General features: G+C 45.6%; 3 protein-coding genes across 7 annotated transcripts in view; all 3 read left to right on the plus strand.

The window, feature by feature from the left end:
• LOC116574411 (28S ribosomal protein S31, mitochondrial-like) overlaps positions 1-10,781 on the plus strand; it is a 30,664-nt gene extending 19,883 nt beyond the window's left edge. For 2 of the 3 annotated variants that reach the window (XM_032315155.1, XM_032315162.1), the window contains one exon: positions 6,320-6,422. In XM_032315155.1, coding sequence (XP_032171046.1) covers positions 6,320-6,351 — 32 coding nt within the window. In that variant the 3' untranslated portion in view covers positions 6,352-6,422. The other variant, XR_004279273.1, reaches the window with a different exon arrangement.
• The window catches only part of LOC116574089 (phosphatidylinositol 3,4,5-trisphosphate 3-phosphatase TPTE2-like), a 772,466-nt gene that overhangs the window by 499,150 nt on the left and 251,295 nt on the right, over positions 1-22,021 (plus strand).
• Positions 16,940-22,021, plus strand: part of LOC116574410 (mitochondrial substrate carrier family protein S-like) — a 169,435-nt gene continuing 164,353 nt past the window's right edge. The window contains exon 1 of one of the 3 annotated variants that reach the window (XM_032315152.1): positions 16,940-17,130. In XM_032315152.1, the coding sequence (XP_032171043.1) occupies positions 17,068-17,130 (63 nt within the window). In that variant the 5' untranslated portion in view covers positions 16,940-17,067. Of the gene's footprint in view, positions 17,131-20,501; positions 20,921-22,021 lie in introns of those variants that run through there. The other 2 variants (XM_032315153.1, XR_004279272.1) reach the window with 2 other exon arrangements.

Genomic DNA, 22,021 nt, shown 5'->3' on the forward strand with positions numbered 1-22,021 from the left:
CCCGAGTGCCTGGCCAGCATATTAGGTGGGCTGGCATCACAGCGCCTTGGGTCCAGCTCTAGTCCTGGGCAGGAGGGCAGCTGGGTAGGCTTGAGCCTGCGCTGCAGTCTTCTCCTTCTTGGTGTTACCTGGTGGAGCAGGCGGCCTCAGAGCGTTCTCCCAGGCGAGAGACTCATTTCTCTTGGGAACTTAAGAAGGCTGTGCTGCTGGCGATGTTGTTTGTCTCTCCTGGAGTCGGACCCACGTGTGCTTGCAGGAGAGGTAAAGGGGCGCAAAAAGGATTCAGCTTTTCAACTGGCTCAAGACTGAGTTTTAACGTTTGCTGACCAGTTTTGCCTCCCCAAGCCGAATGTATTTTTCCAGACTTCTTGAAGCCGCCTTCTTAAACACACAATAACGTGAGTCAGTTGCTGAGTTAATCTGTTAGCTCCGATCACTGTTTATTTAGTATTTTAGTAATTCTCTGAGTTGCTACTTGTGGGATTTGATGCGTTTAAGTTTCGCATACCGGAAGGGGTTAAATTCACAGCGATGACACATAGTAGGATCTATGCCTTTCTTATAAACTAAGAAAGAAATGTTGGCACCCCAAGAATTCAACCGACGGAGAAGCCACATGGTTTGGGCCCTGTGTGACTCTCCCACTTGCCTCCATTTTCCCTCTAAAATGCAGGGTTTGGTGCTTGTTTTTTGCTTTTCTTTTTGGTCAGGTTGGAATACACTGGAATTAAGTATTGCTTGGTAGGCACAGACCCAAAAGGCAAGACTTGAGTCCTCTGACTACTTAACTTGTATGACCTTGGAAAAGCGCTTGCTTTGTGGCCTCAGTTTTCCATCTGGAAAAGGAAGAGATTGAATTAGGACCCTCATAGCCTTCTTTAGGTACGGGATGGCCACAACCTCGTCAACTATAGTTATTGATACTGCCTCTCCTGTCCTATCAATAACATAAAATGCATGTCTTGTCTGTTTCACTTAGTTGCTTTTTCAAGTCCAGTGCTATGCTTTTGTGGTTGCTGGTTTTACATTTTTTTTTTTTTTTTTTTTTTTTGCAAAGAAAGCAAGACTCTTGGTGTCTGATCATTCACAACAGGTGTCAAGTGGTTAAAAAAGACTTCTTAGGGGATAAAATTATTTTCCGCTGACGTTTAGGTCCACGTTGGCATTCATTAATAACCCAGCTGGCCCACCACCCTCCAAAAGGTGGCCTGAGTGGGAGCACAGAGGTCTTTAGCGTGATGAATAAAAATTGTTCTTTGGTATTGACGGATAAGTCACTTACTTAGTTTGAAAACCACACAGAATTGGTTGCTGAAGTGGTTATCTTGATATTATGTGTTAATGAGCCACCTTTCCTTTTTTGTAAAAATCTGTATTTTTAAAGTCCATTTCTCTGTGATAGTTGATTTTTGTCTGACAGTTGAGGAGTAGACTCTAGTTTTCCCAAACTTTTTAAGCTCTAGCCCAAACATGCTGCAACAAGATACTAGGAGAGAAGCCTGGTTATCTGAATATTTTACTGGTACTCCAGTGATTCTTATCAAACAAATTTAGGACACAGTGTTGCTTCTCAAAATGTGATTGGTGGCCAGTCATTATCAGCCTCCTCTGGGAGTTTGTAGTAACTGGCAAGGTTTCTGGTCCCACCTGAGGCCTAGCACATCAGAATGTGTATTTTAACAAGGTTCCCATGTGTTTTGTGTACATGGTTATGGTTGAGAAGGTCTGAAGAGGCCTTTGGTGACCATGACTAATGCTTGGTGCTCTGCTCCGTCTTTCTAAGAAAAGCTGTCCCTTGTGGCTACTTTTATTGCCTTTATATTATGATAATAATTCTATTATTCACCTTTGATATGGGAGGACCTGTCGCTCTCGCCAGCAAGAACGACCCGCAAACGTGATGAGGAGCAAACTTCTTTATTAGCGTCTCTATTAGCGTCTGACGTCTCAAGCAAGTTCTGGCAATATATACATGTAGGCGGTCCAGCCCAACTATCCAATCACAGCCCCGTGCATGCGGTCTCCTCGTGGACCCTTACGTAACCACGTAGGGCTCTATTGTTCTCAAGCAGTAATCATGCGTTTCTCTCTTGGCTCCTGGTGCTGTTCATGTGTCAACCACGTGCGCACCCATACCCTACCTAGCTAATCATTCTCACTTCCTCAACCTTCAGGCATTTTCGTCTACGTGACTCCTTGCATCTGCTGGATGGCTCTCCACAGCTCCCCCTTTTTTATTTGTTTATATGGCAGGGATCGTGCCTGTCTTAGGTTGTCAATCCTCAGCACACATGCTTATCCGTCATCGGGTACTCCCCCCAGATCGAGGAGCCCCTGTCTTAGGTTGCTATGGTGAGGGATCAGTCTTACCCATCTTTGGCTACCGATCCAGCATACTAAGCCATATTTGGGGGGAGGTACTGGCCTCCAGAGCCATCATGGCTTAGACCAAAGCCCGTTGCTAATGCCGCTGTTGTCGCGCAATTCTACAGATGCATTTTAGAAGGAGTACTTGAGCCAGAATCATCAACATAATCAGGGCTCCTATGCCTGCCCAGTTTTTGAGGAATGAGACTGATTGTTATGACATACTAACCCAATCGCTGACGGAGCTAAGAGATACTTGAGTGGCATTCAAGGTGAAACTCTGAGCCTACCGCGAGTGATTAATTGGTGGTTACGTACAATAGCTCTCACCTTATAAATTTCTGCGAATATAATTTTAAGTGCACAAGGCAAGAGGCACATGAAAAGAACAATTACCATTAGTACTCCTACAATTGTTCCTACAACATACCATGCGTGCGTCAGAGAAGGGAAGTGAGAGAATAAAGAGCTCACAAAGCTTTCGGCAAGCTGAGCAACAGTTAACTTGGCACGAGGAGCCTCCTCAATGTCTAATATTTCTTGATGTAATTGCAACAGATCAAGGGATAGATTGGAGTTAGACCATACCCCCTCGAGATGGCGTTGTACTCGATCCCAAGAAGTCTCAGAGGCATTATATTTTTTAGAGGTTACACAAATCCAGTGATAATCGCTATGACACCGGATCCTGGTGCGCAATTTTAAGCTCTGAATTTCCTCCCCTAAAAATCTAACAGTATCATATAATGCATTTAACCGGGTTTCAACCCTTTTATCTATATCTTCCTGAATTCCCAGCACAACAGAAGTGTTATGTGCGAGCTGATCCACAGTATCAGCAGCATGCACAGCCTGAGCAAGGGACACAGACGCTGTGGTGGCTGTTGCAATTAGAGTGATTAAGGAAACTATCCCGAGTATCAACAGTCCTAGCTCTCGCCGGGGTCGACTTAGGGCATCCTGTACGTGCTCCCACAATTCCAAACCGGGGTCAGAATACCATGGTTTGGAAATATTAACTGGGATCATAACAAATGGGGGCTGTTTTACTACTAATAATCCATCGCCTGGCAACATTCCTCGAATACAATTGGTTAGGGTACAGTTATAACAAGAGAAATGATAAGTGGCGTTATCCTTTGTTAAGCGTCAGCAACAAACATGAGTTAGGGTGAGAAGATTGCACTCTATGCTGAGCCATTTGAAGAAGGGCTTGAAGCTGGGCAGTCTCTTGTCTCGACCACAGGTGAACTGGCTCCGCCTTCATGGGAACAGGCTGCAGGACAGTCATCGTCGCTATCATCACCATCACCAGCACCCTCCACAGGTTCCACGGCCACCAGCCTGGTGAGACGTTCCGGCACCCAGAGTGGAGCAGGCGCATCCTGTGGGAAAACACAAAGGGAACCTCGGTGCCACCTAAGCACCAGGTTGGGTCCCTTCCATAAGCCAGTAAAGACATCTTTCCATTTCACCATTGACTGCTGCATTTTCTGTTGGCCCCAATGACGTTCGGCGGACGAAGTGCCGTCCTTGTCAACCGTGAGGAAATTTAAAATAAAGGTGACCAGATTGGTGAGGTCGATGGCACAATAACCGGAATTACCTTTCCTTCTGCCACGTAGGCGCCAGTTCCCGATTTACTACCATCTGTAAACACTGTGAGAGCCCCGACCAATGGCTCCAATCGGCAGGATTTAGGCCAAATGAGGGGTGTATTTTTGTAGAACCCAATTAGGGGGTGTGAGGGATAATGATTATCAAATGTAACAGGGTAAGCAACCGTCAAAATGGCCCAATCATCATTTTTATGCGTTAGAATGTTTATTTGGGTTTTGTCATAAGGGATTATACATACATCGGGCAGTCTCCCGAGGACTTGTATCTCCGTGCTGTGTCCTGACAATTGTCCTGATTTTGGATTTTCCATTTTAGATATTGTCCTCCACTTAATATCGCCCTGGCCAAGTTGGCCTAATCCTCGGGAGCGAGGTAGAGTGTTCCCAGCGACTCCACAAGGGAGACCGTAAAGGCTGCCTGGGGCCCATAGCCACTAACTGCCTCTTTCAGCTGTTTTACCAACTTAAAATCTAGTGGCTGGTGGTACCTCTGCTGATTCTGATCTTCTAACACTGGAAAAAAGCCTTTTCCCGGGCCAAGGACCTCTCTCCAATTTTCCGTGGTGCAGCCCGAACAATAGCACGTCTTGGTGCAGCTGGGCTTATAAGGCGGGGGCCACTCATGGGGTGGCGCTGTGGGGCTAGAATGCGGAAGCGGCGTAACTTCCGTTTTTAATTTCGACTGCGCCACAACTGTGGCTTCCGCCCCTGCTCTCAGCTGCGCTATTACTTTTCCCTGCACTCTTAACTCTCCTAATACTTTTTGTAATTCCGCCTCTTTATCCTCAAGTCGTTGCCTCATGGCTTTTAAGTCTGTCTGGAGACCGGGAGATTCCTCCTTCTTGTTGTTTGCCTCTATCTTTCCTAGTTCCTGCAACTCGCTTTCTGACATCCCTTCTGAGCTTTTGCTTTTGGGGTCAGAGTCTCCGGAGGAGCCCTTACGGGATTCTTCTTTTACTTGCTCAAAAATTTCCCCTCCCTGTAGTACTGCTCGCTGCAGGGGCTCTCGGGGGGATTGCAAACATACTTTCACCAGGGACCACACGGCGAGTGTCCCCGGGGATGTAGAGGGGCAGAGTTTTAAGTCCTCGCCCAGGTGTTCCCATTGTGGCACATTTAGGAGCCCTTCTTCTATAAACCAGGGGGCAATCTCTCCTACTTCCTTTAAAAAGGCCCGGGCTGTTTTTGCCTTTAAGGGGGTACCGTTCATCTTGAGAACGTCTTTTAGGGGATCTTCCATTTTACGTCTACTAAGATCATTCCCCATCCCGAGGAAACCTTTACTTGTATCGTCCCTGCCGAGGGAACCTTTACTTGTATCGTCCCTGCCGAGGGAACCTTTACTTGTATCGTCCCTGGAGATCGTCACAAACCGCCTTATCTCCGAATCGTCTCCAGGGAACTTCCCTGTCAATGGACAGCAATTGGTGCACTCCTTACCTTATCGTTGCTCTATCTCAATCTTCGTTTTGCGATGCGAAAGTTCCCGGGTTTCGGCACCAGTTGTCGCTCTCGCCAGCAAGAACGACCCGCAAACGTGATGAGGAGCAAACTTCTTTATTAGCGTCTCTATTAGCGTCTGACGTCTCAAGCAAGTTCTGGCAATATATACATGTAGGCGGTCCAGCCCAACTATCCAATCACAGCCCCGTGCATGCGGTCTCCTCGTGGACCCTTACGTAACCACGTAGGGCTCTATTGTTCTCAAGCAGTAATCATGCGTTTCTCTCTTGGCTCCTGGTGCTGTTCATGTGTCAGCCACGAGCGCACCCATACCCTACCTAGCCAAGCATTCTCACTTCCTCAACCTTCAGGCATTTTCGTCTACATGACTCCTTACATCTGCTGGATGGCTCTCCGCAAGGACCTCCAGCTTAAGGGACCCGAGGGCTCATCCTGCTCGTGGATGATCAGGAATTGAGACCCACGCATATGTCACTTAGCAGAACGCCTAAGCCATTACTTTCCAGACCTACTGTTTTGTGACCTCCTCAGAGGGACTCAACTCAGGCTGCTGTCCGAATTTAGAACTGAGCTTAGTTGCCTGACAGTTCCACATAGGCCTCTGAAAAACTAGTTTCCTATGGCTTGAGTGTCTGTGGTATTTGGCATTCACTTGTAAGATTTTCAGAAGGGCTGGTTGAAATGTTCCCTATGAGTGGCTAGAGCTCTGATAACTCACGGAAGGGTTTTGACTTGCGAGTTTTTCATGGGGAGATGGTGGGCGAGTAGAAGGCAGGCCAGTTGCTAAGCTGCACTGATACCTTGACTGCCTTTTTCTTTCTTTCTTTCTTTCTTTTCTTTTCTTTCTTTTTTTTTTTTTTTTGCAAAAGGGAGAACTGATCTCCCAGCTCCCACAGGTTAACGTCCCAGTAACCAGGCAGCAGTTCTAGAGAAAGGCTGCAGAGGCTTCACTGATGGTGAGCTCTGGTCTCCTTTCAGGGATATGAGACACCCGTCATAAGCTCCGGAGAGTTGCCTTCCACAGAGACCAGCAGAGGAGTGGGCCAACATGAAGTCCAGTCCTGCCATCCAAGCAGCCATTGACCTCATAGCGGGGGCTGCAGGTAATTCCAGGGGAAACCCATCCTCTAGTCTTGGAGTACCTGCTACAAGTGGGATCCAATGAAGGCGTGGTGAAAATACTGCTTTCGTCACTCCCAGAAGGAACGTGCTTTCTCCTTGGAGGGAATCCATGTAATGGAGGGAATCCATGTAATCGAACAGTAATATCGTCTTCTAAGAACGGCAGAAGGTAGAGCAGTTCCCTTACAATAAAACTCTGAGTGTGGGTGCAGGGTGGGAATGTCCTCAGTTCATAGCTGGAAAACCTCACAGCTCAGAGTTGAAGTCCTTTGTCCATTGTCACACAGCTGGCATGTGCAGGTGACGTGGGATTTCACTCTAAGCCTGGCAGTCTTCAGAGCCCTTGTAGTCCAGAATCCTACTATGCCGTGTGTCCAGGGAAGTCCTACTTACTGTCCTTACTGCTGCCAAGGAAAGAAAGGAGGACACTCTTTAGAAATGTCTTTGGTAACTGAGACTGATTTTTGATGGTTTCTAAAGCCCTAAGAAGAAAAGAAAGGCCCTAGGATTTACCAGGAAAGGGTGGGCTGGGCAGGGGCTGAGCTCCAGGGCTGACTGTGGCCTCAAAAGGCACAGGTAAATACTCCTGTGCAGCCCTTGCAACACACAGGCCAGTCTTTAGATATATTACCTTTACTCCGCCTGAGGGCAGTAATTGGAAGTCTGTGCGCGGTGACTTGGTTCTCTAGGTTCCTGTGTTATTTTAGGGCCAGAGGAGTGCTGGGATGCTCCTATTTCCCAGAAGAAAACCCTGGTTTACCCTTGCCCCTTACACTGATTCCCTTTTTTAAGAAGAAAAAATTTTTTTAATTAACATATAATGCATTATCAGCCCCAGGGGTACAGGTCTGTGTATCGCCAGGTTCTTACACTGACTTTTTTTTTTTTTTAAAGATTTTATTTATTTATTTATTTATTTGACAGATAGAGATCACAAGTAGGGAGAGAGGCAGGCACAGAGAGAGGAAGGGAAGCAGGCTCCCTGCTGAGCTCAGAGCCCGATGCGGGGCTCAATCCCAGGACCCTCGGATCATAACCGGAGCAGAAGGCAGAGGCTTTAACCGACTGAGCCACCCATGTGCCCCTTACACTGCGTCTTATAGGGGCCTCAGTTCCTGGGAGTGGAGAGGCCGGAGGTGTGAGTTGCCTGTTGTCCTCCTATCCAGTGGGACCTCCCGGGTCAACAGATCAGGTGCAGCCAAGGGCCACCCTCATCATCCCATCATTCCCTTAACTTTGAAAAAGAAGTTACAGTTTAGAGAACAGAGTATTTTCTCCTGAACCAAAGGTCAATGGAGGTAGGCTAATTGAGAAAGGCTATAGACAGTGCATTAGAGACTGATAAGAAGTACAGGCACCAGCTCCCAGTTTAGAGACTACAGGAGTGTCCTGGCCCAGGAGGAGGGGAAACTAAGCGTGGCCTAGGTGTCCATTGGCTTCTTGCCTGCTGAAGGCCTTGGGTCAGTTCCATACAAGCTGCAGCTGGTAACCCATGGCCCAACCAATGGCCCCATGCACCACTCCCACCCCCATGCCAACCCCCAGGCCACATTGGGATGACCCTGACCATGGCAACAGTGGACCCATTTGCCTGCCTCTGGCACCCTCTTAACGATCCTGCAAATGCTCTGAGTTCAGTTTTTGTCTTTACCAGAGGGTGGTATTTAACCACAGGAGAGATTCTCAGCTTTTGGAATTAAGTGTCTGTCAGTCAGTCTGCCAAAGACGTAGAATCTGTTGTGATCAAATTTTCTTTTTCCTGGAAAGGCATTTCTGTGTGGACAGGTATTTGGGTGCAACTTACGTGCTTTACAGTAAATTTTAAAGATACAGATAGCAGTTGTATTGTTGGGAGTCTGGTGTGTAAGGCATTGGGGCATGTTTTTTTAAAATATTACCATGTTTTGGGCCCATCTACATATGGCCTTTAATTCTCCTGATAAGTAGTTGGGATTTCTTCCTGCCCTGGTCTCAGGGGGTCACCCGTCACTGATGTAGCATGGCCCTGCAGCATCTGACTTTGGGGGACAACAGGCTCCTTGGCAGGGGTCCGTGCCAGGAGGACCTGGCAGGTGAGGGGTGAGAGGTGAGGGACTCCTTGGCTGGCAGGGGAGGCTTGTGTTCGTGACCTGAGAACTTCTACTGGGAGGCGCTTGGCATGCAAACGGGAAGCCATAGCCCCACTTTGGATGGGTGGCAGTCTCCCAGTGTGGAGCTAGGAGGGCCTGCAGAGACCTTTGGATCTGATGCTCACTGTATAGTATAAAGGACACCCTGAGAGGCCGAGTGCGTTTGCCCATGATTTTGCAGCTAGATGGTGTCCAGACAGGTCTAGGACGTTGGTTCCTTGGTTCCTTGACTGGTGCTGTTGTTGTCTTTGTTTTAAAACTCCATAATGGTGGCTCCGTAGCTCAGGGGTTAGAGCACTGGTCTCGTAAAACTCCATAATGGGCAACAGCCCTCCTGGGGGTGGAGGTTAATCTCAAGCCTCTGCTGCCAGCTGTCTGGATTGGGACATTGGGCCATCGTGGACTGAGGTGATCTCGGTGTAGTATACACATGTTCTTTTCCGTGTCCCTCCTTTTCTTTGAAATAGACCTCCCCCATCCAGCAGGTTTTTGGTCCAGTTCATCTGTTATAAAATGCTGGGAAGCTGGCACTGCCTATCTGCTAGTGTAGGAGAAATTCCAGAAATTCCAAGCAGCTAGGATGGGGGAGGATTTGAAGAGGATAGGTAACTGTATAATGTTGAAATGAGACAGTGTGGAGCTCAAAAGTTAAATTCCTTCATGAGGAACCTTGGTCTCCCTTTAAAATATGGTAGGTTTTTTTTCTTCTTTCTTTTTTTTTAAATTTTTTAAATACAGTAGTGTTTTGACAACTATAACCCGCCTCTTGCTTTGACATTGTTGCTGTATGCCTTAAGTAGCCTAGCTTCTCACTGTGACCCAGATCATTGATGTTTATCCTCTCGTGCCAAAATTCATGATTCTCCTGGCCCTTTGGATGTCTTCTTTGGAAAAATGTCTATTCAGGTCATCTGCCCATTTTTAAATCAGAATGTTTAGATATGTTTTGTTATTGTTGCTGTTTTTTTGATGTTGACTTACAGAAGTTCCTTATATATATTGAATATTAACCCCTGGTCAGATGCATCATCTGCAAATATCGTCTCCTGATGCATCATTTGGAAATATCCCCTCCTATTCAGTAGGTTGTCTTTTTGTTTTGTTCATTGTTTCATTCACTCTGCAGAAGAGTTTTATTTTAGTGTAGTCCCAATAGTTTGCTTTTTTTTTTCCCTCACTTCAGGAGACCTATCTAGAAAAACGTTGCTAGGCCCGTGTCAGAAGTCTTAATGCCTATGTTTTCTTTAGTTTTATGTTTGTTTTATGTTCAGTTTTATGCAATTTTATTGTTGCAGATCTCACATTAGGACTTTAATCCATTTTGAGTTTATTTTTGTGGATGGTGAAAAAAAGTTTCATTCTTTTGGATGTAGCTGTTCAGTTTTCCCAATACCATTTATAGAAGAGACTGTCTTTTCCACCATTGCACTTCTTCTTTGTGGAGTAATTGACCCTGTAAGTGTGGGTTTATTCCTGAAACTTATTATTTATTTATTTTTAAAGCTTTTATTTATTTATTTGACAGAGATCACAAGTAGGCAGAGAGGCAGGTAGAGAAAGAGGGAGGCAGGCTCCCCACTGAGCAGAGAGCCTGATGCGGGGCTTGATCCCAGGCCCCTGGTTTCATGACCTGAGCCAAAGGCAGAGGATTAACCTACTGAGCCTGCCAGGCGCCCCTGAAACTTTTTTTTTTTTTTTTAAGATTTTATTTATTTGTGGCGCATGGGTGACTCAGTGGGTTAAAGCCTCTACTTTCCGCTTGGGTCATGGTTCCGGGGTCCTGGGATCGAGCGCAGCATCCGGCTCTCTGCTCAGTGGCGAGCCTGTTTCCTCCTCTCTCTCTGCCTGCTTCTCTGCCTACTTGTGATCACTGTCTTGAAATGAATGGATAAAATCTTAAAAGAAAAAACAAAAATCTTATTTATTTGACAGAGAGAGACGACAAGCAGGGGGCAGTGGCAGGGAGAGGGCGAAGCAGCTTCCCCACAGAACAGAGGAAGCCTAATAAGGGACTCAATCCCAGGACCCCAGAACCATAACCTGAGCTGAAGGCAATCACCCCACAAACTGAGACACCCAGGTGCTCAGTGTGAGTTTATTTCTGGGCCTCTGTTCTGTCCTTTTGATGTATGTGTCTCTTTCTGTGGCACTACTGTACTGTTTTGATTACTACTGCTTTGTAGTATTTATTTTTTTTGGAAGGAAAAGGTTTAATTTAAAGATTCCAGATTCACATCAATATTAATGATAAAGTTACCTTTCTCTTGATAAGAGCTCAACTTTTGCCTTTCTCATTTTAACATTTCTTGCCATATTTTTTCCTGTGTTTTTCTGGTACTTTCACCCCATCTCTTCCTGTCTGTTGTCCTATTGACGCATTCCCTCCCTCTCCCCAGTAGCTTACACTCGATCTTTAGCAAAAGGCCAAGAAGTGATCCCCAGTAGTTTAGAATCTATACTTATACATAAGCTACAACGATTAAATTCATTTTAACACACTCTTTAACTTTATTAACATTTAGGTAGTATCCGTAACCTTCTTTTCCTATATGCCCCAAGAGCACTGTTAGCTGTTCATCTTCCTGAGTAGAAATGTGGCATTTTATTTTCCTGTTTTCCTTTTTTGATGTGGGAGAAAGATAATCTACATTGTGTGTATGTGTTTATAGTCACCCTAGATTGCTAAAGTATATCCTCCAGTGATTCTTTCAAAGAGGGTATGCAAGAAACAAACTGTGAATTCTTTCATATCAAAAAATGTCTTTGTATTACCTTCAAAATAAAATGCCATTTTGGCTGGATGTAGGATTCGAGGTTTAAATGTTTTCCCCTGCAGAAATTTTATGTTACTGCCCCATTTATTTCTAGCATCCAGAGTGTCCAGTAAGTCTGCTGTCAGTCTGATTCTTGTTCCTTTGTAGGTTCACGCTCCTCTTTCTGGAAGACTTTATGATTTTTTTTATCCTTGGAATTCCCAGATTCCTAGGAGTCTCTATTCATCAGTCTTACTGAGTACTTGGTAAGCACTGACAGTCTCAAGACTTGAATTTTTCTGGGCACCTGGGTGGCTCAGTTGGTTAAGCAACTGCCTTTGGCTCAAGTCATGATCCTGGAGTCCTGGGATCCAGTCCCACGTCCCGCTCCCTGCTCAGAGGGGGGTCTGCTTCTCCCTCTGACCCTCCCCCCTCTCATGCATTCTCTCTCTCTCTCATAAATAAATAAAATCTTAGAAAAAAAGACTTGAATCTTTCTTTAGCTCTGGGAAGTTTTCTTCCATTCTTAATTATTTCCTCTGCTCCATTCCCTTTATTATCTTTTTCTGGAATTCCTGTCAAATGGATGTTGGAGCTTCTGGATCTCTCCTCTATCTCTGGATCTTTCTTTATTATCTCTTTGGCCCTTTGCATTGTAACCTTAGAACATTCTTCAACTTGATCTTCTAGATCATTCCTTGTCTCTTCAAGTATGTCTCTTCTGCTATTCAGAGCATCTATGGAGTTCTTTATTTCCAAGACAGCTGGATGATAATCTTTAATATTTCTATCTCCTCTTTGAAGTTATTAATTCACTTCTTCTAAAATTTTCTTCTCTTATATTATCTGTTTCTTTAGGTGTTGGCACCTTTGTTTGCAGAATTTTGTGTCTGTTTTCCTTCAAACTATGGTGATTCCTGATGGGAGTACTCAAATTTGTACATAAATGCCTATTCTGTTTACCAGAACTTATCTCTAGTGACTTTGAGGGAGAGGCCAAACACAAGGTTAGACAGACTGTCCCAATTCCTTGATATATCAGCATATCTGTTTCCTCTTTTCTGGGGTTTTTGTTCCATCCAAGGTTTCACCAATTTTCATCTAAGTCCCAAGCTACATAATTTTAGGCAATTTCTTTAAGTCCATTGGAGGCGTCTCTTTTCTCAGTCTGGAAGGCAAGTCTTTACATGTTCTACGTCAGGGTCCTCTCCTTCGTCCCCCTATAAACCTACTTCCATTTCCGACCCTGAACTTTCTTCCTCCTCTGGCTCAGAATCTTCTACTTCTTTAGTTACAATAATCTCCAAGGCATCTTTGGTCATTTCCTCAACTCCATGCTTCATATTTACCACAGTGTGGCATTGGAAGATGGAATCCTTTCCTCACATTATTCCAAAGCCACCTCTTCTCCCTTCTTCCGCGCCTTCAAGCCTCCTTCCTCCCTCCTCTTCTAACTCTGAGCCGTCTTCCTGTCGAGGGTTTGTTTTTCCTTCCACTCTGAAGATCCTTCCTCCTGAGTCTCTGAGTTCTTCAGCTCCTCTGCCCAGGAACCTTTAACTCTTTAACAAATAGCTCAAGCCATCACCAGTTTCCTCCCAAGTTCCATGCTTTGAGTTTACTAGTTTTATCTACTTTTTCTTGAATTTGTATCTTCCTCATTCCTTTTTTTCATTTTGTGGGAGTGTATCTTTCAGTAATTCTTTCATAAATGATCTCTGGCTGGTAAATTTGATGAGTCTTTACATATCAGAAAAGGCCCTTCACCACCCTTAAGGCCTAAATGCTCATTTAACTGTATATAGAATTTAAATTCAAAATCACTTTCCCTTAGAATGTTGAAGAAATTAACTCCATTGCTTACTAATATTCAGTGTTGCTGATGAAAAGTCTGCTGCCAATGCAAGTCTTGCTCATTCATCTTCTCTGGAGGTTTGTAGAATATTTGCTTTATTCTTTAAACTGAGAGGGATATTTTTCCCATCTTTGCTTTGACCAGTTCGTCCTCTGCAATGTCTCTCTTCTCTCCTGTTTCTTCTGTTGGATGCTCTGTCTCTGCGTCCATCAACTGTATTGCTTATGGCTTCTTCCCCACTTCCCATGACTTTGTGTTTTTGTGATTCATCATGGGGCAATTCCTTGCCTTGGTTTGTCTTGTATGCTTTAGCTTCATCTAATTTGCTAATTACTTCTTTTCTTCTAAAAATCAAATTTTCAATATCCTCAACTATTTTAGAGTGTGCTGCTTCTGTTTTCTTAATCCTGTTTTTTATGTGACTATATCTTTTATTTGTTACTACTCCTTTTTGGTACGAGAATTCTTTGGATTTTTCATTCTAAAGTTTCCTTCAGGTCATATTTTAAAAAGGATTTTAAGTTATTTACTTGAAAAAGAGAATGAGCACAAGTGTGAGTGCAAACAGTGGGGGGAGAGGCAAGAGGGGCGGAGAGAGAGAGAGGGAGAAGCAGGCTCTCTGCTGAGCAGGGAGTCCGATGTGGGCTCGGATCCCAGGACCCTGAGGTCATGACCTGAGCTGAAGGCAGATGCTTAACTGATTGACCCAGGCACCCCTCCTTCAGGTCATTTTTAAGAAATTGTCTTATCTTTTCAACCACTAAGTCCAGGTTTTCCATCAAGCCTTTAAACTTCCTCATGATAACTATTGACGTGTCTCTGCATTTTCAGTCTAATACCTGAGCCATCTTCTGGTCAGTTTCTGTCAACTGAATTCTTTCCCTATGGTGATATTTTCCTATTTCTTTGTGAAAGTCTAGTAATTCCTTCCTTCCTTTCTTTCTCTCAAGATTTTACTTTTAAGCAATCTTTTTTCCCAATGTAGGGCTCGAACTCCCAACCCTGGGATCCAGAGTTGCATGCTCTTCTGACAGCCAACCAGGCATGCCATGTCTAGCGATTTCTGACTGTACATGAGACACTGTTGATAAGTATTCAAAACAGAAGTATTTTATTTTTCTAAAGAGTAATTTTTGTTTTTTCCGGCCTGCTAAACTCTCCCAAACTAAAAAATATTATATACATCTATATATACATATCATCCAGTGAGAGTCTTCATCTTCAAGGAAGTTATTTGCAGAGCAGTATTTGTCTTCATCACAACTGTGTCTCAGTGCCTCAAATAGCGATCCAGCCTGAGGACACATACACACGCTCGCCTGCGCCCGCGAAAGGCTTTGTAGTATATCTAGAAATCTGGGATTGCAATACCTCTATCTTTGTTGTTCTTTCTCGAGATTGCTTTGGCTACTCAAGAACATTTGTACTTCCATACAAATTTTAGGATTATTTGTCTATTCTTTGAAAAATGCTGCTGGTATTTTGGTAGGGATTGCTCTGAATCCATTGATTTGCTTTGGGTAACATGGACATTTTAACAATGTTTGTTCTTCCAATTCATAATCATGGTACAATGTTCCATTTGTGCTGTCTTCAATCTCTTTCTCATTGCTGTATAAGTTGCAGAAAACAGGTCTTTTACCTCCTTGGTTAAGTTTATTCCCAAGTCTTTTATTCTTTTTGTTGCAATTACAAGTGGGATTGTCTTCTTAATTTCTTTTTCTGCTACTTTGTTATTAGTGTAAAAGAAATGCAGCAGATTTCTGTATATTTTGTATCCTCCAAATTACTTCATTTATCAGTATTTATTTATTTGACAGAGAGAGACATGTGGCAAGAGACAGAACACAGCAGGGGAATGGGAGGGGAAGAAGCAGGCTTCCCTGTGGAGCAAAGAGCCTGATATGGGTCTGGATCCCAGGACCCTGGGGTCATGACCTGAGCCGAAGGCAAATGCTTAATGACTGAGGCACCCAGGCATCGTCTTCATTTATCAGTTCTAATACTTTTTGTTTTTGTTGTTGTTGTTGTTTGTGAAGTCTTCTTTTTGTGAAGTTCTTTTTTGTGAAGTTTTCTTTATTTAAAGTAGACTTCATGTCCACTGTGATACACAATGAGGTGCTTGAATTCATGACCATGAGCATAAGACCTGAGCTGATATCAAGAGTTGGATGCTTAACCAGCTGAGCCACCCGGTGCCCCTAAGGTTTTCTGTATGCATTATCATGTCCTGTGCAGATAGTGACAGCATATCTTCTTCCTCACCAATTTGAATGTGCTGCTTCCAGTCTGTGACGAGAGAAGAATTAGGCACAAACAAGTCACTGCAAAAGACTGGGAGCAGGGGACAACAGTCGAAAAGGACTGCTGCCCCGAGCAACTCCACAGTCTCACTTTTATTGGATAGAAAACAATAGCCAACAGGATTGATGAAGGTCAAACGTTAATCTTGTCTTGCAGACAAGCAAGAAGGAGGATAAAGTTTATAGTTAACCAAGCACATTCATAGGACTCCTCTAACTAACAACGGGCGCTTCTGGGAAGAGAAAGGAGCGACAACGGATAAGGGAAGCGGGTGTTTTCGTTCCACCCTGAGCTGACCTCATGTTCCCGGATCCTAGGCTTCCCTGAAGCAGGCGGCATTCAGCCCTGGGCGGGCTGGGCGTTTCCAGCTGCCCGGCTTTGGTGAAGGGGCGGCCTTCCGCCCTGAGCGAGCCGGGCATCCCCAGCTGCCCAGCTTCATGGTCGTATATCATCCTTCTCCCCAAAGACCTGTTGTCAGTATATGTATTTCTTAAGGCCATATCTAAATGTGCTTGGTAACTAGTAAAATCCTCCAGGGGTTACAGTTTAAGTAACAAATTGTTCTGAGGGGCAGCAGCATGAATGCCTTGTATTTCTCGTGTGATTGCTGTGGCTAGGACTTCTAGTACCATGTTAAATAAGTGGTGAATATGGACGTCTCTGTCTTGTCTCTAATCATAGAGGGAGAACTGTCAGCTTTTCCCCATTGAGTGTGATGTTAGCTGTGGGTTTATTATGCTGAGGTGTGTTCCCTCTAAACCTACTCTGCTGAAATCCATCCATTTCATGGTGTACTTTGTCAGATGCTTCTCTGTATTTGAGATGATTGTATGGCTTTTGTCCTCTTGCTAATTGGTGCATTCCACTGATCAATTTCAGAAAATTGAACCACCCTTGCATCCCTGGAATAAAGCCTGTTTGATCTTGCTGAAGGATTTTTTTCCTGTATTGTTGAATGTCATTCGCTGTTATTTTATTGAGGGGGATTTTTGCAACTGTGTTCATCAGACAAGTTAGCTTGTAATTTTTTTTGTACTGTCTTCACTTTTGAGGTCAGAATAGTGCTGGCCTCCTAGAATGAATTTGGAAGTTTTCTACTTTTTTTGGAATGGTGTTTGAAGGATAGGGATTAACTCTCCTTTATGTTTCATAGAATTCACCTGTGAATCCATCTAGTCCAATTTCGTTTGTAGGGAGGTTTTTGTTTTCTTTTTGATTACTGATTCAATGTCATTATTAGTAATTGGTTCAAATTTTTTTTCTTTTACTTTATTTTTCCTTTAGATTTTATCTATTTACTGAGCATAAGCAGGGGGATCAGCAGACAGAGGGAGAGGGAGAAGCAGTCTCCCCACTGAGCAGGAGCCCAATGAGGGGCTCGACCCAAGACCCTGGGATCATGACCTGAGCTATCCAGGTGCCTGACGGGGCAGCTCTTTGACACCTTGAAAGTGAAGATGCAGATGTTCCCTGACGTATACCGGGGCCTCACCGATTGCTGCCTGAAGACCTACTCCCAGGTGGGCTTCCGCGGCCTCTACAAGGGGACCAGCCCAGCGCTGATCGCCAACATCGCCGAGAACTCAGTCCTCTGCCAACAGGTGGTGCGGAAGGTGGTTGGATTGGAGAAGCAGGCCAGGCGAGGTGAGTTGTGGGTACTAACACTTTCTTCCTTTGTTTAGAAAGAAAACGTTGTTGCCCAGTCAAAATTTTTATGATACCTTATGGGAAGAGTGTTTCCTTTTTTAAAATAACCACATTGTTTCTGATTGTGAAGTTGTCATGTAAAACTTGCAGAAGGCTGGTCAGTAATGCACCGTGAATAAGGAGGTGCCCTTACGTGCTGGTGTTCTTCAGGAAGATGCTTTTCAGATGCCACTGGTGGTACTGCTTCTCTTGTGGGCATCAGGGCTGGACGGGAGCTACAGGTGCACTTGTGAGCCGAGCTTTGGGTTCCCCTTCATCACAGTGCAGAGGACTGGAAGAAGCTGCCTGAGCCAGACAGGCTGGAGAGCAACTTGGAATTTTAGGAGGAGCTGGAAGCATCTGTGAAGATGCGGATGGACTGACTCTTTGGCCAAGTCTGCCCAAACATCGGACTTGGGCTTGTGCTGTATTCCCCCTTGCATATTTATTTACACAGAGACCATAGAGGATTCAGGAACCCCTGGCCATGTGTAGCACTCCCTTTTTTGAACGTTGATTTATTTTAAATCATTGAAAATTGTATCAGGATCATGGTTGGGCAGATAGCTGTATGGGTTGTTTCGGTAGGAACTGGAAACCCATTTGCAACTCCGGTCCCACCCGACTGTAGGCCCCTTCTGTACAGAAGTGTTCTCTGGAGACACCTAGTGATCTCAAAGATGTGCCCTTTTGTAAGCAGGGTTTTTTCTTCACAGATGGAACATGTTTTTTAAAGGCTTGGGACTGGATGGAATCACCCAGGAAGATAGCATCTATAGAGGGCTGTTATGGTTTCCAGAACCTTCTGGCACACAAGTGTCATGAAGAGGAAAAGGAAGTAAAGCAATAAGCAGGAGAGAAACCAGGAGAGTGTGGGATCTCATGCTAGAGACTGACAGAAAGAACACTGTAGCGACTGTCACTCTTCCTGCTAGAGGGGGACACTTTCTCTGGGACAAGATGGGACGTTTAGGTCCCCTGTGACTTTCCCAGAGGAGGATGCCTTATGGAGAAGATGGAGGTAGGAAGCAGCCACATGAGGTCCTGGAGGAAGTCCTACAGCCAAGAAACCATTCTGTTTCATGTGGTCTCACCCTGTACCCTCCTCTCCGGTCCTGGTGAGGCAAGAGGGAGCTGCGTCTTCATCCCACACAACAGTGTTTGCTTATTACCTGGCAGGGAATGGCCACCTTAGAGTTGATGGAGCTGGAGCACCCACACCTGTCCTGTTTTGTTCATCCCTCCTCATGATCTGTGAGAGCAGCAGAGCTCTCCCTGCCGTTCTGTTTTAAAACTGGGGACTCCCGACTTGCAGATACTGGCTTAGGATCCTATTACTTGAGCTCATAACTGAGCACAGGACCCAGAGCTGTGTCTTCCGAGTCCCCGTCCAGAACTCTTGCCGTAAGACCGAGTCGTGATTCTAGACTGTGGTAGGGGTCAGGTCTAGAGGAAGGCGTGGTCAGTAGAGGCAATGAAAGGAAAGTACTGCTTGGAAGAGCCTGCCGTGAATTTCAGCAATGAAACCGTAAATATTTGCATGTCCTTGGCTTGAATGCCACCTGGAGTAGAGTTCTCCTTTGACCTTTGTCCACATGGGGTCCTAACACAGCAGGAGGGTTCAGGTACATGTTTGTTGAATGGGAGATAAGCAGCCGATTCTTACCAAATCCCATCCTGTGCCTGCTGCGGTTTCAGTTCTGGGTCTAACGCCTCTCCTGCAGGTGCAGCCTGGGGCCCCCCCGCGCCTCACTGGGCGCCCAGGTAGGGGAGAGTACTCAAAGTCCACTGCAGGTGTGCTTTGACCTTGCTGTTGCACTAGAACAGCGTGCTCATACTCAGGCTGCCGACTCTTAGGCTGAAGGGCTTCCACACCAATCGATGCCATCTTTGTTCTCGCAAACCTGGCCGTTCTGGCTGCTGGTCAGCAAATTGACAAAGGGTGCCCGAGGGAAATGAAGCGCATGTGCTCGGTCTGTTAGGCTTTTGCTTACGGTTTGGGGAAAGCTTGGGAGGGGATCTCTGTAGCCGGGGAGGGGGTCGCCTCACGGGGGTGTGGCGTCCTGGTGGTTAGGTGACGCAGGCTGCTGGCTTGAACAGGTGAGAGTCAGGGAGCCAGTCGTCCTGTGAGCAGCTCACTCTTCCTGCCCAGTCCCGGGTGCCAGCAGAGCTCTTGTGACCGAACACTCCGGGGCTGGAAGGGATCTTATTTTCTGACCCTTGTGAACGCTCAAGAGAATTCCTGACAGTTAATCTCTCAGACTTTTCCCCGTATTTTTGAACTCTGATGGGACCTCGCTTTCACAGCCCTGCTGGTGACTGTGGCTGGTGGTACCAGACCCTCCTGTGGTGAAATGAATGCTTGTGTTCCGTGCATTTGCTTCTCCGTTTAGGTTCCCTGTGTAGCCATTTTCCCTCCAGCCCTCGAGCTTGCGGACCCTCCTTCACCCCCTCCTCCCCCGTCCTCGCTCCTGCTGCCCTCTGTGGCTGAGGTCAGGAGGTCGTCAGCGGAACTGGGAACTCTTCTTTGCAAGGAGCAGCTTTTTGGTTAAAGATTTATTCTGGGCTTTCATCTGCAACAGTTACTTTGTACATGGGGTTGTTCCAGGTTGGATTTGGGGCATGCAGGGATGGCCCCAGAACCTCGCTTTATGAAGCTTAGTGGCAGATACGCCGAAGTATCGTGATGGTGTGTCTTTGGGGTGGTGGCTTCTGCATAGAGGCTTAGGCGTGGGGGATACATTCCGTGCGTGTCGCCGTGACTATGACTAATAAAAGGAGCTGGATCTTGCAGTCAGGCAGACCCAAGCCTGAATCCTAGCATTGCCACGTGGTAGTGGTGTGACTTCAGGTACATTAGGTATTCTTTTTTTTTTTTTTTTAAAGATTTTATTTATTTATTTGACAGAGATCACAAGCAGGTAGAGAGGCAGGCAGAGAGAGAGGAAGGGAAGCAGGCTCCCCGCCGAGCAGAGAGCCTGAAGTGGAACTCGATCCCAGGACCCTGAGATTATGACCTGAGCCAAAGGCAGAGACTTTAACCCACTGAGCCACCCAGGCACCCCTTCCTAAGGTAGTTTTAAGGAAAGTAATTGTTGGTTCCAAAAACTTAAGCGAATGGACACCTTGCACAAAGATAAGTATCGGTTGACAATATTTTAGGTGTGGCTATATACTCCTGGCCTACACAGGGGTATATGGTACTTTGGGGTTAAGACTTGGTTCAGAAGGCAGGCCCGTCCCGTTGAGTTGGATCACTGTGTTACATTCCCATTATAGAATGGGAGCTGAGTTGTAAGAAGGACCTAGATAATGACTGATGCCTGATAAAACCTTCTGAAATGCTTTCGATCACCGGGGGGGGGTTTGATTTTTCACTGGTCCAAGGGAGATCACCTGCTGAGAGCACTGTGAAGATAAGGGGTTCCCTAAAACACACCAAAGATGTGGTTTCTGCTGCTGTTTTCCTGACAGAGAAGGCCTGCCATGGTGCACACCGTCAGGAAGAGGGGTCTAGACAGAAAGGATCCTGCATTACTACTGCTCCAGGGCTCTGATCAGCCTGAAATAGAAGTTCTTGCCTACTTACTTTCTAAGAACTAAATCCTCGGTGCTTCTTGCCCTGTAGAGTTCTAAGAATTTCCTTTGTCTTGCCTTCAAGTAACATCTACTCCCTTACTACTTCACTGCACTAACACAAAGCGAAAAGACCGTAAGCATTGAACAGATTCCTTCTATACCCACCCGTTCGAAAGAAAGGTAGAGGAGGGTAGGCACAGAAGGAGGTAGAGGAGCGGGCGAGTACGAGGGCATTTTATTCTCGCTGAGCTGTACAGCTCCTTATTGTAATTTCTCTTACGCACTGTTGGACAAAAGTGGGTATTGGCTCTTTTACATCTTGGATAATATCCAAAATGTATGAATGCAGTTTTTTTTTTTTCAATGAACTAAAAAGTGAATTTGTTTATTGAGGGCAAGAGGATGCAAGCAATATAAAAATCAGAGCTTGTCTGGCTTTCCCTGACTTTTCTTTCTCTGCCTGTCAAATGTGGGTTGGATTTTATTTGTACGTGTTCTGAGGGTCCCATTCTGCTCCTGGAATCCTTTATACAGGGGTAAGCTGTGGGCAGATTCCTGAAGACCACCTCCACCGACCACCCTTGGGGAGAAACGGTCATCAGGCAGGAGTGTTGGCTCAGTAGCACCTACTTTTCCCTTGTTTCTTGTGTACCATGAAATAGACCTTGCCTGCGATGGTGAGCCTTGCAACTAGGAAAAAGCAGCTCTAGGAACCCGCCCTGCCATGGTTGCCCTGGTCCAGGTCCATCATTGTTTTGTCCACACTCAGAGGAGGTCTTTCTGATTTTCCAGAAATCCAGGATACTCCTTCTCCAGGAGTGTTCTCAGGGCTTCCTTTGCTGTTTGGCACACTTGGAAAATGTGAACATGGTTCCATTTGAGACGGTGTTCTGGCGTGGTCTGCTGAAGTCTTGGCTGGAGGCACAGTGGCCACACACAGCTCTCTGAATACACGCTTTAATGATATTTCCTAGCTGTTGGAAAGTTCAAGTGAGAACCGCTGTCCTAAAATAAAAGGATCTGTGCTTCTCTGAGATTTCCTCAGAAATGAGGAAATGAGGCAGAAGCCTCATTTTCAGAATTTGGGTCCCTGGGTTTCTAGAATCAGCCATTTCCTGCCTGCCCAGGGTTGAGCCAGGCCTGCCA

This window comes from Mustela erminea, chromosome 15, assembly GCF_009829155.1.
Source record: "Mustela erminea isolate mMusErm1 chromosome 15, mMusErm1.Pri, whole genome shotgun sequence".
Classification (NCBI taxonomy): domain Eukaryota; kingdom Metazoa; phylum Chordata; class Mammalia; order Carnivora; family Mustelidae; genus Mustela; species Mustela erminea.